The 18,542-nt window shown below is 38.2% G+C and overlaps 1 protein-coding gene across 4 annotated transcripts; it reads right to left on the bottom strand.

The window, feature by feature from the left end:
- Positions 1-901: 901 nt before the first annotated feature.
- mapre3a (microtubule-associated protein, RP/EB family, member 3a) lies at positions 902-11,783 on the bottom strand. 4 transcript variants are annotated; one of them, XM_063007210.1, is made up of 7 exons: positions 11,683-11,783; positions 8,745-8,868; positions 8,489-8,634; positions 7,817-8,012; positions 4,517-4,653; positions 2,783-2,935; positions 902-2,658 (listed from the first exon to the last, which is right to left on the bottom strand). In XM_063007210.1, exons 2-7 carry the CDS (start codon positions 8,863-8,865, stop codon positions 2,590-2,592), a joined length of 822 nt encoding a protein of 273 aa, XP_062863280.1. In that variant the 5' UTR covers positions 8,866-8,868; positions 11,683-11,783; the 3' UTR covers positions 902-2,589. The 4 variants fall into 4 exon arrangements, with proteins under 4 accessions (XP_062863280.1, XP_062863281.1, XP_062863279.1 ...); XM_063007211.1 differs by lacking the exon at positions 11,683-11,783 and adding an exon at positions 9,091-9,977; XM_063007209.1 differs by lacking the exon at positions 11,683-11,783 and having other exon boundaries at positions 8,745-9,977.
- Positions 11,784-18,542: the final 6,759 nt, after the last annotated feature.

Genomic DNA, 18,542 nt, shown 5'->3' with positions numbered 1-18,542 from the left:
AACTACATACAGTAGCACATTTTTAATTGACTAAATTATTTATGCAGATGTTTAATACTCAACATCAACAAATACTTATCTAATCACAGGGCAAAAGGGCACCAGGGATTTCTATATGCACCTGCATGAATATGTGGATAGTTCTGTCTGAAACATCAAAATACAGGAAAGGTTATGTGCTGTCATCGCTTTGCTGCTGCTATAAACCCTATTTCCAGAAAAGTTGGTATGTTTTGCAAAACATAGTAAACATAGAATCACTGATTAACTTTATTGTATTTTGTAAATATAAACACATTTAATATTTAATTCATGCAACACACTTCAACAGTTATTGGGACAGAGGCTTGTCTACCTGTGTTCCATCACCTTTCCAATTAATGAGATTTGGACTGGAAATGGTTTGAACTAAGAACACCAGGTGTTGCAGTTTTGCAGGCGAAATTTTGCTTTTGCAGGAAGTCCCATGGTTATTTCAGCAAGACAATGCCAGGTCTCATGCTGCGTGGATAACAACAGTGTGGCTTTGTAGACACAGTGTGTGTGTGTTTGCAGGACTCTCGGACGAGGCGATCATTGTCCATATAGGTGCCCAGCCTGCCGGTAGCAGAGCTAAAATTCGATCTTGTGAGTTTGAAATGACAGCTCTTGTGTGCTAGTGTGTTTTACCACATTTTATTTACATTCTATGCTTAGATATACAATAGAAAACCTAAAGTATTAAGACATCTGACAATGAGCTTATTGTACAACCAAATCCGCAACCATGGGCACTGAAATACCTTATTTTACAGTGCTGGAAATTCTGACAAAAAGTCTGACCTTTAGTTTAAAAAATGAGCTAATAAAACAGCTGCGGAACTGCTGTAAAATGCCATAGAACCACAAGCTTAAAGACAGGCATTGTACAACTTTTTATTTACTCAATAAAATGCAAAACAATTTATGCAAACACTATCATGTTCTATTATTATGTAGACAAAAATAAATGTGAGTGAGAGTCTTGACGCAAATGGTAGTTGAATCAGACTGTAAAGGCAGCACAATGCTTTTAACAGACGGCATTCCATCACATCTGGGCCTTTTTTACATTCTCCTAACATGACGTGTAGGCATTAACACATGGTCACAAAAAGCACAGCTCATGCTATTCAATAGTAATGTCAAATAAATATTAAAATAAAGTTAGCAGCAAAAACTTAAATAAATACCATTCAATCAGTAGTGTTACTGTTTTGACTCGTTAATATCAAATACAGCTTTAAAACAGGCTTCATTATGTGAAAATGAGCAGTACTGAATTATTACACACAATCAAACTAAACAAACGCTCTAATAAAAAAATACAACTATTGCACTCATTCAATATACATGTATAACATTCACATGCTCCCAATAGATATGCAGCAACTAAATGGTAAAGGGAAACATCCTAGTGTTTGGTTTTTAATAGATTTTCATTGTAAATGTCACTTTCTCCTTAATTTGTCAACCTTCATTATATCCCTGTAATTCCTAAGTCACATAAACACCCAAAAATCCCCTTCCTTCATCAATCCTTCATTAAATTCCAATAAGCCACACAAAGTAAAGGAACTGACAGTACTTGTCCTAAATGTAATAATGTAACAAAGTTACTCGTTAGCTCAACTGTAGGTCCCAATAAGGGCAGTAATAGTGCAAGTTTGGTGGCCACTAAGTAGAGATACTTACTAATGCTGTAAAAGCGGCTTAAAAATGAGTACAGAAAGGGTTATGCGATGATGTCTGTGGTCATAAACTGATCACGTGAGACACCACTGAAGGTGCAGAATTCGGCCAAACACTAAAACACTGTTTTAAGCTTGGTGTGGGATTGCTCTATTCCTCCTCCACATTGTGTTATTTTATGTGTTTTTACCAAAGACTTTTAACCAAAAACTAAACTGTTATTGAGACCAAACCACAGGCTGGCCTTAGTGTTACTGAACAGGCGTTATTTTTTCTAGCCCACACTTTCACATGTTCTGCATTTATGAAACTATAATCGTGGCTGGTAGATATGACCCAGGTTGAATGTTATTCCCTACATTCAAGTTAAATAGCTATTAAATTTGTAGTTTAGTATGGACAGGTTGCCATATTTCAGCATAGCCTTATTGCAAACAGTCTGCAAGTCTGCAAACCCCTATGCCAGTAGTGGAATTAGTGTATTATAAATAACCCAAGTAGAGAGACATGCAAACCTATGCAGATAATAAGGCTTTTAACTGCATTCTAGACAGCCTTCCTCAAAACATTGCTTACTGCGGTAAGTCCATTGTGCTACCCTCAGTGTCCGATAGTTGTGTTCATTCTCCATGTTGTGATGTTAAACATGCTAAGACAGCTAGGATACATTACTGCTGTTGCTATTCTCTGAGGGGGGTTACTGAGACTTTGAGATGTAGTGCCTGATTTGGAGTGGAATGAGACAAACAGATACATAGTACGAACAGGGCATTCATAGTTACAGAGGTAATGTCGGAGATATTAACAGCGTGCAATGGGGAGTGGTGGAGAATGGGGACATGGAAAGCAAGGGAAAAAGGGAGGAAGGGGAGGGGGCGCTTAGTATTCATCCTGGTCCAAGTGGGCCTGCTCCTTTATTTCTTCATCCTCTGGCGCTGCAAATCCTTCCTGCATTTCGAGAAGCAAAATATGTTTTAGTAAAGAGATGAAACATCTTTTGATTTTATGGTACTGAATGTGGAATTATCAATAAACTTAAAAATGCACTTGTATTAGGAACAGCCATGCCTACCTCTGTGGCATAAAGGATGTTAATTATCTTGGTGAGGATGGGGCTGCTCTCACACTCATTTTCCTGGCAGATCAATTCAATGTCTCGCAGTTTGCTGAAGTAAAAGTCTCTTTCCTTCTCCAGACCATCTACAGTTAATTTTAATTCCATTAACTTAACATGAGAAAATAGAAAAGAAGAACAGGTAAAGTATGTTAACACACCATAGTGGCAGAGGTAAATACAGTCTGAATATAATATCTAATCATAGACAAAAGTGTTGGGACACCCCATCTAGTTTTTGTGTTTTCATGTGTTTCAGCCACAGCAACACTGCTAACAGGTATAATAAATCAATTCTACAAAAAATAAGCATCCAACTTTGCAAACAATAGTTTATAGTAGGAAAGGTCTTTTCCTGATCTGGCATTACTGTGCAAGTTTTATAAAGACATAAAGAAAACCCTGGTTTAAAAAAAACTCTAGTGGTTAGCACTATATGTATTTATATAAAACAAACATTTTAGTTGTACTTAACTCTTCATTTGGGAATGTATTCTCAAATAACAAGCTTTATAGACATGGCTTAATTTTCCTAAATATCAGGTTCAATGTAGACACAAAGCTTTATAAATTTGGAGGCCCCTGTATACTTTAAAACATAGCCTAAACATTCTCATCTAAAAACCTACAGTTAGGACATTTAGTAAAATGAATTTACTGAATTATTCTCTTGAATCTTTACTCAACTGACAAAGTACAGACTTTTTTCACATAAGCACAAGTAATTTCTGACATAAGTAAAAGTTTGTCATTTTACTTTTGTCATAATCCTGGTATTTTATGGTCATATCTAAAAGGGTTACTAATAGGGAATATAATTTTGGCAGGATATTTGCCTAGATGTTTGGAAAAAGAAATGGCAAAAAAGAGGTTTACATTTAGACTTAATTGTTTAAATAAAATATATTTTGCCTTTATTTCCCTTAAATGGATCTTTAACCAAATTAAACTGAACCTCTCAAACTCGAGACCCAGATAATCAAACTGAAACTCACTAATATTTACTCATTATATGAAGAACCAATTCACTAGAAAATACAAAAGTCCATCTCCAGCATCAAGATGGATTAAAGAAATAATTCAATAAAGCCTGAAGACCACAAAACAAGACAGGCTGTACTGGAGAAAAACTGCATATGGACGATTGCATAATAAGTCTGGGCTAAAACAGGAGCAGTGGTGGCTTAGTAGTTAAGGTACTAGACTAGTGATCAGAAGATTGCTGGTTTAAGCCCCACAATAACTCCAACAATGCCATTTGCCATTTTTGAACTACAACAGGTGTCGTACTATTTCATCAGATAATGTGATGTAGGCGTATATAATCCAATCTTAACCTCTCCAATCTACCAGTCCAGTCAGGGCCACCTAATTTCTAATTATAATTATTAAACATATTCAGTATTTGTGGTGTGGGAAAACAGAGAAAAAAGTCTGTGTTTATTCCTGTGACTATAACAGCCTACACTATTCTGGAAAGGCTTTTCACAAAATGCTCCTGTGAGCCTGTGGAAATTTTTGTCTATTTAATTAAAAGAGCTATGTGAGCTAAGGCACTGGCTCGCAATCAACGTTCCAATTTATCCCAAAGGTGTCCCTTTAAAAAAGTTTGCACATGTTAAGAATGAAACACCTGACCCCACCTCCACCCCATGTAACAATGGACCGTCCTTACCCTCCCAGTGACTCTACCTGTTGATTGAGCTCCGTGATCTCTGCATCGCCCCCTCCATTTCGAGCCAAACTGGGGTTCTTCTTGATGGTGGTGTTCATCACCCTCTGTGGCGTGGGCATGTTTTTGGGTACTGTCGGCGATGTTCTTTGGGGCCCTGAAATTAGAATATGTTGATAAAGATGTTCAGCCGTCAGTTCAATACCTTCCTGCAGTACAAGTATTTCATGCAGTAAGCTGATGTTGCATCATTAGAAAATATGTAATTAAAATGGATCAAAGTACACTATATGGACAAAAGTACTGGGACACCCCTATTAATTTTTGAATTTATGTGTTTTAGCCACAATTGCTAACAGTAATAAAGCAATAATATAAAAAAAATATTTTAGTTTAGGAAACCTTTCCTGTTCCAGCATTACTGAGCCCCCGTGCACAAGCATACTGTATCTATAAAGACAAAAAGAAGAGTGGCTGTTGTTATAGCCAAGTTCACAAAGAGGTCACTCTATTTAAATATCATTTGTTTTTAAAATGAGATGTCCAATAAGCTCATGGTCAGGTATCCAAATACTTTTGGCCGTATAGTGTAACAACATGTAATGATTTGCTAGGCTAAAGGCCCAGTTACACCAGAAACGCTTTGCAAAGTGGTAATGGTCAGGCAGATTTTTATCTGGAAATGGTTAATCCCTGTTGTTCAGTTAGCAACTTAGCCGCTGCATTTTTGTTGTACTTCATCTTCATTTGGGAATTAATTCTGCTTTTACAAACTTTGTACACAGTGTTTAATGTCTCAAAATTAGGATTTAAAAGTCAGGTTAAATGTGGACACAAAGCTTTGTGAATTTGGAGTTTAATCTGCATTGTCTGTCCAAGTCACAAGTAGCAAGCTAAGCTAAGAGCCCCTGTATACAATGAAACATAACCAAAAACATTTAGATGTTCTATTCTACGTTGGTATATCTACATGTAATATAAAATAATCTGCATATTCTCTTGAATCTTTATTTAACTGACAAAGTACAACGAAATTACATAATGTTTCGGCTAACTACTGTGATTGCATTTTGTAAATATAACCATAAAAATAGTCTGTACTGTATTTAAGAATAGTACGTATCATAGAATATTTAAGTTTTGGCGTTTTAAGACACTCCTGCAGGTGGTTTGGTAACAGGTGAGAATATTATGATTGGGTATAAAAGGAGGATTCACCAAAGGCTCAGTCTCTGCAAAAGCAATGATGGGTCACGGCACACTGCTTTTGAGAAAGACTTTCTAGAGAACTGTCAAGCAATTCAAAAAGACGATATATCAGTGTAAGGTCTTTTACCATCTACCATACATAATATGGTAAGATTCTACAGATAGACATCTACAATGTAGGGCAGGGCCAGAAATTACTGTTGAATGTGTGTAGTCATTTTGTGAAAAACCTTCATGCTACTGTAACAAATGTATCCAAATAGGCCCTAAAATACTTATCCGTTATTATAATACTTATAATTAATCTCAGGTAGACCAAAAGACAGTCAAAATATTTGCAGTTGTCATGAGTCAACGTTTTAACTTGTTTTGGGGGAAAAAAAACAAGTTCTCTGTGCCAGAGACAAAAAGGACCAGACTCTTATCAGTGAAAGGTTTGTCTAAAAGCCAACATCTATCCTGGTATGGGCATCAGTACCCATGGCATGGGTTACTTGCATAAGTGTGAGGGTACCATTGAAGCCGTATGTTGGAATTTTAGAGAGACATTTGTAAACGTTACAATGATGTCTTATCTCAGGAAGTCCATGGTTATTTTAGCAAGACAATGCCAGGCCTCATTGTGGTGTACACTGTACTAGTCACAACAGTGTAGTTTTTCTAAGAGGGTTTGTATATAATTTAGACTTCTGATCAATTGCAAACCATGTTGCTTCATTTGTATTGAATAACTTTTTATTTAACAATTTGGGTAAACAGTGTAACACCTCTACAGTCAACAGAGCAGAGTAGACGAGAACAGTGTGGTGGCACCAGCCTGATCTATTTGGGTTTGGAGAACGGATGGTATACTGTTGCAGTTGTAGCCTAGTGGTTAAGGTACTGGACTAGTAAGCAGAAGGTTGCTGGTTCAAACCCCACCACTGCAGGTTGCTGTTGGGCCCCTGAGCAAGGCCCTTAATCCTCAATTGCTTAGACTGTATAATGTAAGTCGCTTTGGATAAAAGCTGCTGAAAATGTAAATGTTGTCTTTTTGCTTATGCAACAGCGCCATCTGGTGTCTGGTCAAAGCGTGTTACAAACGGTGGGAAGGGTACTTCAGTCATGCGCGTTACAGCTCTAGTGTGGAGTTTACCACTGTCCAGTACTCCTTGGCCAGCGTTGATGACATGCATGAGGCAGAGAATAATAATTCGGTAAGGCAGAGAATAATAATTCGGTGGGGCAATTGGTGTGTGTGAGTGTGTGTGTGTGTGTGTTACATCCAAAAACCTGGTGTAACAAGGCCTTAAATGTGTTGTTTAATGCCTGGGTAGGGTCAGCATTTTAGTTTAAAGCTGCATGGACATTATGTCAGTTCTGTGACTTTGGTTAAGCCTAAGTAAGCTCAAAAAAGAAATTCCTAAATCATTTTCTTTAGTTTAACCATAGTCACATGTATAAAAAATATTAGAGACTGAAGTGCAGACGCACTCCCAATCCAGACCAATGGCAACACAGAGTCAACTGACATCAGTTTACTGTACAAATTAATAATATAATAAAAAGTATACTTGGCCTAGAAATTCCTGAAAGTTACAGTTAAGGGACAGTGGTAGCCTAGTGGGTAGAGCTTTGGGCTATCAATCGGAAGATTGTCGGTTCAAATCCAGCCTCTGCTATGCAGCCACTGTTGGGCCCTTAAACCTGTCTGCTCCAAGGGCGCCATACAATGGCTGACGTTGCGCTCTGACCCCAAGCTTCCAAACAAGCTGGGATTCGTGGAAAAAGAATTTATGACAAATAAAGGCATTCTTCTTTAAAAAAAAATTTCTTCTCAACAGTATGTATGATTTATTACTTGGACTAGGGCTAGTCAGGGTTGACTCAAAAGCACTAAATTTTGCAGGTTACAGGGTCCTGTCCTAATGCATTATGTATTGTGTGCTTGCATTATGTTTGTTTCAATGCCATTTAGCTGAATATTTTACCACAAGATGCGATTTCACACTTTCCAACAATATGGAAGCTTGAGCAGGAGTAGTAATGCTGAAGGCCGTGCACAAACCGGCCACTTGCAGTAGAAGCTTAGCAATGGATGCAGCAGAGGTGCAGTAGAATCATGGGATTACCTGGACCGGTTCTCTTGGGTTTGTAGGAAAAGTGATCACCTGGATTCGGGACAGGAGCGATCTCTTGGCCTTGTCGAGCTTGATTAGGATCGTACTCTTTGCCGTCGTAGTTCGCATCGAAGAATTTCTTAAACCACTGGACGAATTCAAAGTTGTCTTGAAACTTCCCTTTTACAAGCTTTTCCACTGGAATTATCTGATGGTCAAACAGGAAAAGTAAAGGAAAATCAGTTGTGTTGAGGTGATCAATGCAATACACAAGGTTTTAGTAGCTTTAATTAACCTGAAACCAGAGCACCTGAAGGAAACCCATACAGACACAGGGAGAACATGTAAACTCCACACAAAAAAACCCAGACCGTTCCACCTGTGAACTGAACCCACTACCTTCTTGCTGTGAGGCAACAGTGCTACCCACCAATCCACCATGCCCATCATGAGTCATTTTCAGAAGTAATCAACATTAATCTCATTTCATAATAAAGTCTGTTCTTACCATTACTGACATTTAAATGCATACTGCATTTGCATACTGTTACATCTTTTCTACTGAGTGGTCAAGGCCATGAGCTGGGATATTTAATATATTTGATAACCTGTATAAAAATAGAAAACGTACTTCTCAGTAACATGATGCAATAAGTACATATATGAAACAAAAAACATACTTACTTTATCAACTCCCATCCTTTTGAAAGCTGCCTGAAGAACTTTGAAGTTGTGTATATACTCATGCTCTAGCTTTGCTTGAAATTTTACCTTTTTTAAAAAAATGCATCCAGGAAATAACATGTCCATGAACTGACAATATGCTGCACCTATGGGGGGACAAACAAATAAATCTGATGATGAATGGCATCGATCACACAGTGATTTTAAATCAATTAAATATGTTGATCCGTGCGCTGATGAACATAGTGAGACTTACCCGAACATAACTGTTCTATTTTGGTGTAGCTGAGCTGGAGAGAGTCATTAACCCATGCCAGCATGTCATGTCGACTCAGGTTCTCGTTGGTAACAGACGTGGAGTATACATTTACCGCCATTCCCTACATTGTGCAAAAGATGTAAAAACAATTAGTTGGCATTAGATTAAATGAACCAAAAATCTAAATAAGGTCAAAAATAAATAAATGAAAACAGTGGATAAAACAGAACTACTTTTTTTTTAATCTATAAACAGTTTTGCAGCTATCCATAGCCTGGGCATCTAAAGCTTAAAGCCCTGCCATCACAATCCTTGAACTTTAATGATCAGTAGTTAATCCTACCAGATTAGACTGAGTTTCTTCTGTGCTGCAAAGAAATCACCAAGTGCAAACATCTGCTCCATCCAGCCTGTGGGCTACATTCAGCCATGTGATTTGAACAAATTAAAGCATTTCTATGATGTGTGTCTTGAGACATTTTACTGAAAGATACACATTTACTATTAGTGAGAGAAAATCAGTGACTTTATGGTTTATCATTACAGTTGTTGTGGATAAAACAGGGGTGTGAAAATCCTTGTTTGTAGTTGATCCATTTTATCTTGAATGATTTAACAGTGCACCGTAGTTCCCCAAAACCAAACTTTCAATGTCTTAACATTCCTTGCTTAGTGCACAAGAGTACAGTCATGCCCTGGCCTCTTGGAATAGAAAACGGCCTGCCCAAAACTGTTGCTACAAATTTGGAAGCATATAATTTATATTATATATTTGATTCTTTTTCCCTTAGGATGTGGCTAAAACACCAAAGCTCCATCATAAAAATAAATATCCACATTCTGGTCCTACAGTGTACAAACACAACAATGAATTTGATGAAGTTTGTGCTATTTCTCTGTTAAACAAACAAAAATACAGCATGGATTTTACTATTACGGTATTTGTATATGTTGAGCTTTAAGATACTGGCTGCATCTTTATTATTTAATGATTTATTGTGTTATAGTACTGCTAACCAGTGACTTTCAGATATATTCAGTGCACATGCGCACTTTACACATTCTTTCAGTGAAAGAGTGCTGAAAAGAAAAATCACAAACTGTGACGCTGGGTCTGGGAAAAGCTGGGTTTGATCCTTACTAGTCCTTTAGTCATCGTCTGTAAGTAGTTCTGCACGTTTTATATACTCTTAAAACATGCAAAAAGTGGACTGGCAGTAATTCTAGTGGCAAATGGGTGTGTGTCACCCAGCAGTAAACTGGTGCCCTGTCCTGGATGCATTCCCAGGTGTTACCTGATCCAACCTGACCCTGACAGCATAAAGCAGTGTGTGAATTTAAATAAATAAATGTAAAATAGATTACAAATTACTCCACGGCTTAGAAATAAGATGAACCCAAATAAACCAGATCATTGCTTAAAGTGTAATATGAAAGGAGCTGACTTTGTACATTGTATCTGGGCCTGCAGATATATTCAGGACTTTTGGGGAAAAGTCTTATTAAAACTAAAATAAATTTTTGGGAATAAGTTGACAATGGATCCACTTTGTTTTATTATGGGAGTCCCAAACCCGGACATTAAAGGGATAAATAAACAGAAGCTTTCGTGTTCACTGACTTACGCTGCACGCAAAGTTATTTTGTTGAAGTGGATCTCTGACAGACCCCCAACACTCTCTGACTGGCATAAAGTAATTTTTGATTTTTTGCCAATGGAATATTTAACATACTGGGCTAAAGATAACCTCAAACAATGGTATAATATCTAGACTGTCTTTTTGGACTATACTGTGGACTGTGTAGCCTAGCGGTTAAGGTACTGAACTAGTAATCTGAAGGTTGCCGGTTCAAGCCTCACCACTGCCAGGTTGCCACTGTTGGGCCCTTGAGCAAGGCCCTTAACCCTCGATTGCTTAGATTGTATACTGTCACAGTACTGTATGTCGCTTTGGATAAAAGCGTCTGCTAAATGCTGAAAATGTAAATGTAAAATACTGGTGATCGAATTTCAAGAATATTCTTTGAAAAAATAATAAAGAGTGGCTAGGTTTTTAGAAGTTTGTATTATAAAAATGTAAGTTAGGGGTTTGTATATGTAAATGTACTTTCTTGTAGTTTTTATTTACGGCTGTATAAATAGGTGTAAATCGAACATTGAATACAGTGTAGGAGGCTTTGGATATTGTATATGTAAATAATGTGTAGTGATCACTGTTTGTTTGTATGTAAGTTCAAGTATAACAATGTGAAAATGAATAAAAATACTTATTAAAAAATAAATAAATAAATGTAAAATGTACTTGTTGCTGTAAGCAGTAGTGGTGTTGTTATAAAAGTATTGAGTACACCTGTAACAGAAGTGGCAGTCAGTGGAAGTGTGTTACAGTTATAGTGGTGATACAGTATGTAGCACATTGGACTGATCAGCTGTAGTGTGAGCACGTTGTACATGTGCTGCAGTTTCAGAACCGCTGCACTGACACATACCGGTTAGCTACAGCATGATTCTGATTCACTGCGCATTACTGACAGAACTCACTTTCTTTAAAGAATCAACATTATAATAATAATAATGATAATAACGTAGACACGCAGTAGCAGATTTGACTCTATTTTCTCAGCAGTCTGTGCAGTAAACAAGCAGCGAGCCTTTACTGTCACCGCAGGCCAGACCCCAGCATGCCTTCACCGTCTCACTGTCACGTGCTACTTCTGGACTGTTCTGATTTGAATCATGAGTGCAGTAATAGAAAGATGAGTAGTAGAAATACCACGCTGCTTCGCTAATAATCCGTTATCATGGCAGGCCTGGCAGATCTGTATAGCACACCCCTCTCATATACTAACACAACCACAAGGCCCCGAATAAAAAAGAGCTACTTGTTTTTCATTACATAAACAAATGCAAACTTTACATCTCATCAGTACTTACTGTATTATTACTGGGTTTGTTCTGCTGAGATTTCCGATGTAACCCACGTAACGCCTCCTGTCAAAATCCCAGACTAGCGCTGCTGGGGTTAGCGTTTACTGCACGGCGTACTGAGAGTCGATTCCTATAAGAGTCGATTCTCCGATTCATGAGTCAAAGATCAAGAGTCGACTCGGTGAAATTCATTTTGATGTACTGAGTTCCAAATTAGAAAATCGAACAATTAACATAGTGGTGCACAATTCAATAAAATAAAGCAATAAGCCACGAGAGGCCGTGCGTTACTGCGATTTTATCACGGGGAAGGATGTTTTGGCTCGACGCGAAGCGGAGTACCTGAAACGTTTTCCCCGTGATAAAATCATAGCAGTAACGCACGGTCTCGAGTGGCTTATTACTGGCTTTTATAAAATGGTGGTCAACATAAAATATAATAAAATACAACAATGTTTAATTCATAAATGTTTTTATTTACAAAAACACACATTCTTCCGCGACATCAGGTAGTCCGTTAACAGTGTTGCTAAGCAACATGAGGGCAAACATAACATTCACATTGAACATTCCTCCCCAAACACTGTTACACTATTTCTTGGACGAAACACCCGCTTAATGATTAGGATTACTGTTTATATTAATCTGGACATTTCTATGTATAGTACATGACTTAAAATAGTGTTCAACCAAGTTTGTACTTTTTTTTCCAGTGGCGTATTATTTTTGGAATGATGTGAGGTGGTCATAGGTGTGCGTATATCGGGGATTTTACAACGGCTTCGGACGCGGCTCAGCCAATCAGATTTTAGGACCGGAACTATCCGTTTTATAATAAACATTTTACTTATCGAGGCAAATATAATTTAGACTTAATAACTAAGTTTGTTAAGTTTTTATTTTGTTAGATAAAGATGTTGACAAAACATACAAAAAATGTTTTCCCCTCTAGCTGTTATTAATTTTAAGTAAACATTTGATAAGAAAAACAATAATCATTATAAAACAATAATTTATTAAAATATAATCCAGTGCACTTCTGTACATAATTGATGTATGGCTTTCTCTTCTCATGATAGAGATTGCAGGTTGCACGTGTTTATGCAGAATTTTACGAGACAGTGTTATTTAGAGGTACTCCAAAGCCCATTTGGCTATGTTTATCACAGTACAGTGGACCCTTGACTTACGAATTTAATTGCTTCCGACGGGCTGTTCTTTAGTCTTCTTAATGTTTGTTAGTTGAACCTATTTTGTCCATAAGAAATAATGTAAATAGAATTAATCTGTGCCAGACCTCCCAAACCACCCCCTTACCCAACCTTTCTAATGTCTTAAATGGTCTTTTTTGTTATAAATACAAGTATATTTTCCCTTAAATCTAAAATTATAGAATAGATAATACTGTAATAAACAATAATAAACAACAATACACAGTAGTACTTTACTGTACATAAAAACACACATCATATTTCAGTACAGTACGTGTGCTGTACCATACACCATAATACATTTCTTTTTTTTTATTAAATGTATCTACCAGAAACAACAATAACTCTCATATTTCTCTATTATTTCCTTCTTTATTTTAATAGTGTTGTATTTGTAGGTGTAATTGCACAAAAGAAAGAATACGTTATTATTTCCTTCTTCTCTCTCACTAACTGTCCCCTCTGTCTGATACACAGTGACAGCTACTGGCAGGAGTAATTATACAACACAACAAATAGTAATCGATTTGTTCATTTTCTCACCACTATGCTTTCTCGGCACATTCTTTGGGACTTTTTAATATAGAATTTTACAAAATATAAAGAAAACACTGAAAAAACACCGTCCTCTGTCCGAATGTTCGCTCACTGTGTATACAGTGTATCACAAAAGTGAGTACACCCCTCACATTTCTGCAGATATTTAAGTATATCTTTTCATGGGACAACACTGACAAAATGACACTTTGACACAATGAAAAGTAGTCTGTGTGCAGCTTACATAACAGTGTAAATTTATTCTTCCCTCCAAATAACTCAATATACAGCCATTAATGTCTAAACCACCGGCAACAAAAGTGAGTACACCCCTTAGTGAAAGTTCCTGAAGTGTCAATATTTTGTGTGGCCACCATTATTTCCCAGAACTGCCTTAACTCTCCTGGGCATGGAGTTTACCAGAGCTTCACAGGTTGCCACTGGAATGCTTTTCCACTCCTCCATGACGACATCACGGAGCTGGCGGATATTCGAGACTTTGCGCTCCTCCACCTTCCGCTTGAGGATGCCCCAAAGATGTTCTATTGGGTTTAGGTCTGGAGAAATGCTTGGCCAGTCCATCACCTTTACCCTCAGCCTCTTCAATAAAGCAGTGGTCGTCTTAGAGGTGTGTTTGGGGTCATTATCATGCTGGAACACTGCCCTGCGACCCAGTTTCCGGAGGGAGGGGATCATGCTCTGCTTCGGTATTTCACAGTACATATTGGAGTTAATGTGTCCCTCAATGAAATGTAACTCCCCAACACCTGCTGCACTCATGCAGCCCCAGACCATGGCATTCCCACCACCATGCTTGACTGTAGGCATGACACACTTATCTTTGTACTCCTCACCTGATTGCCGCCACACATGCTTGAGACCATCTGAACCAAACAAATTAATCTTGGTCTCATCAGACCATAGGACATGGTTCCAGTAATCCATGTCCTTTGTTGACATGTCTTCAGCAAACTGTTTGCGGGCTTTCTTGTGTAGAGACTTCAGAAGAGGCTTCCTTCTGGGGTGACAGCCATGCAGACCAATTTGATGTAGTGTGCGGCGTATGGTCTGAGCACTGACAGGCTGACCCCCCACCTTTTCAATCTCTGCAGCAATGCTGACAGCACTCCTGCGCCTATCTTTCAAAGACAGCAGTTGGATGTGACGCTGAGCACGTGCACTCAGCTTCTTTGGACGACCAACGCGAGGTCTGTTCTGAGTGGACCCTGCTCTTTTAAAACGCTGGATGATCTTGGCCACTGTGCTGCAGCTCAGTTTCAGGGTGTTGGCAATCTTCTTGTAGCCTTGGCCATCTTCATGTAGCGCAACAATTCGTCTTTTAAGATCCTCAGAGAGTTCTTTGCCATGAGATGCCATGTTGGAACTTTCAGTGACCAGTATGAGAGAGTGTGAGAGCTGTACTACTAAATTGAACACACCTGCTCCCTATGCACACCTGAGACCTAGTAACACTAACAAATCCCATGATATTTTGGAGGGAAAATGACAAGCAGTGCTCAATTTGGACATTTAGGGGTGTAGTCTCTTAGGGGTGTACTCACTTTTGTTGCCGGTGGTTTAGACATTAATGGCTGTATATTGAGTTATTTTGAGGGAAGAATAAATTTACACTGTTATATAAGCTGCACACAGACTACCTTTCATTGTGTTAAAGTGTCATTTTGTCAGTGTTGTCCCATGAAAAGATATACTTAAATATCTGCAGAAATGTGAGGGGTGTACTCACTTTTGTGATACACTGTATATATAGAGAGAGATGGTCAGAGTCAACTTGTTCGTGACGTCACGTGTTTTGCTAATTTCGGTTCGTAATCCAAAATTTGTTCGTACGTTAAGTTGAAAAAGATCGCTCGTAACCCAAAATGTTCGTATGGTAAACAGTTTGTAACTCAAGGGTCTACTGTATCATTCTTCTTCAATCTTCTTCTTCTTTTCTTGATGGTTTCTTGATGGTTTACATTTACAGCATTTACCAGACGCTTTTATCCAAAGCGACTTACACAATGAGCGGAACACGATGAGCAATTGAGGGTTAAGGGCCTTGCTTAGGGACCCAACAGTGGCAACTTGGTGGTGGCGGGGCTTGAACCAGCAACCTTCTGCTTACTAGTCCAGTACCTTAACCAATGAGCTATCACTGGCCCAGAAATGCTTTCTGAGGGATCAAAGGTCATGCATTTTCAACAGGGCTTTCTGGCCTTGCCCTAGGCAGAATATTTATTTTACAATATTATGTACAGTAGATATTAAAATACCTGAATTATTTGCAGGTAGGCCATGACCTATCTTTGTAAACAAAAATTAATTCTTTGGTGGATCCTCTTATTATATTCAACCATGATTTCCTCACTTGTTACCAATTTACCTGCCTTCATTTGTTCAATTTGTTGCCATACTCCAAATACAAGTCAGGAAATGCAAATACTCAGCTTAATTCCAAATCACTGAGTTTCCTTGTTATATTTATTTATTTTATTTTATATATTTTTTATTTATTTCAGTGAAGCACAGGTGTATTTTAACAGGTTGAAACAGCCCTGTTTTCTCACCATACTTGTATTACTTTGCTGACCCCTGGTTCTTCTTAAACAGTTTAATCAATCTCCGGCCCATGGGTCATTTGTGTCCTGTGAGACATATTGGTGCACAAAGTGCATAGTACTTTTTACCTAGTGCTTATTGAACCAATGCCTTAATGCAAAAGTGTGGTCGGCAAGACGGACTCTGCCTTACTGGTACCGGTGCCTTACGATTGGCCGGTTGCTCAGTTGGGGTGTGGGACAAAGAACCGAATGTGGGTCTCTCTCTGTCAGAATGCGATTACGACCTCTGCCGGCTGATTAGAGGCGCCTGCACAGAGATGAGACAGAGTGCCCTTAGGGTGTGTCTCTCCGCATGCAACGCTAGGTGGCACAACACTCATCAATGTGTGGGTGGCAAAAATGCATCCGGCTGCTGCCCGTGTTTCAAAGGGGATATGGGTTAGCTTCGATCTCCTCAGTTAGGGCAGGGTTCGGCATAGACAGAGAGGAAGCACGATGCAAATTGAACAATTGGATACGCTAAAGGGGGAGAAGAAGGGGAAAAATTTAAATAATAATAATCTTTTAAAGATTAACATTGTTTAAACTGGCCAACTGCATTTCTATAAAAAATACAGATTATGATTATCATTGTATCGGAAGAAAAATGATATATTTGTAAATTTGTTCTCAGTGCAACATCTAAGTCGACTCTCTCATGTCCAAAAACTTGGAATCAGAATTTGAGTCGATTCTTTAAATCCTGGAGTCGGTCAGCACTAGTGATGTGCAGTGTTTTATAACGGTCCGCCCCCGCTGCTACTGCGCATGCTTACAACAGCTTGCTTTCACTCCTTGGTCGAGACGGCGGCTGAATTTTAAACGGCTTCTTTTTGCCTGTAGTAGTGCACTACACCAGATACAAAATGATGCCATATACACCCTACATAGTGCACTTCTTTCAAAACACTGAGTTTAATAAAAATACACTGGGGTTTCATGTCGCTCTTTTGTGTCGCAAAATTTGAACACATAAAACAATTGCATGAGTGACTACACATTGTATCTGGTACAAGTGTCTGCCACAAAATACTTATGGACAGTGTAGGTTTACTGTCTATGTAGTAATACATCCCTGCTGTTATACACAATTTGTCAACCCCCTCCTGTTAATCCGTAAGTAAAAAAATATGTATATTGTAAACTGAAATAAACACATGGTAGCCTAGTAGGTTGAGAGTTCGAATCCTGGCTCTACACTGTTGGACCCTTGAGCCAGGTCTGTAACCCAGACAAAAACTCAAAACTAGAAAGTGTACTAGATAACTTGTTATGTTTTTTACATAATGCTTTAGGTAGCGCATTAGTTAACAGATTTAGGTTCCCTACATAGTGCACTAGATTGTATATTAGAAAAGAATTTACGTTCCTTACTTAGTGCACTAGATAGTGTACTAGATAATAGACTTATGTTTCTTACATAATGCTTTAGGTAGCGCATTAGTTAACAGATTTAGGTTCCCTACATAGTGCACTAAATTGTATATCAGATAACGGATTTATGTTCCCTACATAGTGCACTAGATGGTATTTTAGATATGAATTTATGTTCTCTACTTAGTGCACTAGACAGTATATTAGACTATTGATTTATGTTCCCTACACAGTGCGCTAGATTGTATATCAGATCACGGAATTAATACGCAATGGGGAAAAAAACCATCGCAAAGCATCACACACTAATTTATACACTCACACTCACATACAGGTGCAACTCAGAGCAGTAACCACACCTACTGGCACGTTTTCAAGCCCAGAGAAAAGCCACACACAGACATGTGGAGTACATACACCTGTTCGTTCTAACCTGTAATAAATTGCATTTCTCAAAATGTCCACTAGGTGGAGACAAACCGCTAATTAAAGAAACAGTGGCCGCATCTCATGTCAAGCACGTTGAATGAGGCGCGATCTACCTGCGTGCACTGTGAGTCTTATATTACTTCACACAAAATAATGTCAAAAGCATGTAGACACAGCTTCTAATGTTTAAGTGTGACACCAATTACTAACAGGTGTATAAAATTACTATTATAAAACGGATAGTTCCGGTCCTAAAATCTAATTGGCTGAGCCGCGTTCGAAGCCGTTGTAAAATCCCTGATATACGCGCACCTATGACCACCTCACATCATTCCATATTAATACGCCACTGGAAAAAAAAGTACTTGGTTGAACACTATTTAAAGTCATGTACTATACATAGAAATGTTCAGATTAATATAAACAGTAATCCTAATCATTAAGCGAGTGTTTCGTCCAAGAAATAGTGTAATAGTGTTTGTGGAGGAATGTTTACTGCGAATGTTATGTTCGCCCTCATGTTGCCTAGCAACACTGTTAACGGACTACCTGATGTCGCGGAGGAATGCTTTTTGTAAGTGTTTTTGTAAATAAAAACATTTATAAATTGAACATTGTTGTATTTTATTATATTTTATGTTGACCGCCGTTTTATAAAAGCCAGTAATAAGCCACTCGAGACCGTGCGTTACTGCTATGATTTTATCACGGG

The sequence above is a fragment of the Trichomycterus rosablanca genome, chromosome 13, assembly GCF_030014385.1.
Source record: "Trichomycterus rosablanca isolate fTriRos1 chromosome 13, fTriRos1.hap1, whole genome shotgun sequence".
In the NCBI taxonomy this organism is placed as follows: domain Eukaryota; kingdom Metazoa; phylum Chordata; class Actinopteri; order Siluriformes; family Trichomycteridae; genus Trichomycterus; species Trichomycterus rosablanca.
This window is presented reverse-complemented; position numbering and strand designations above follow the sequence as displayed.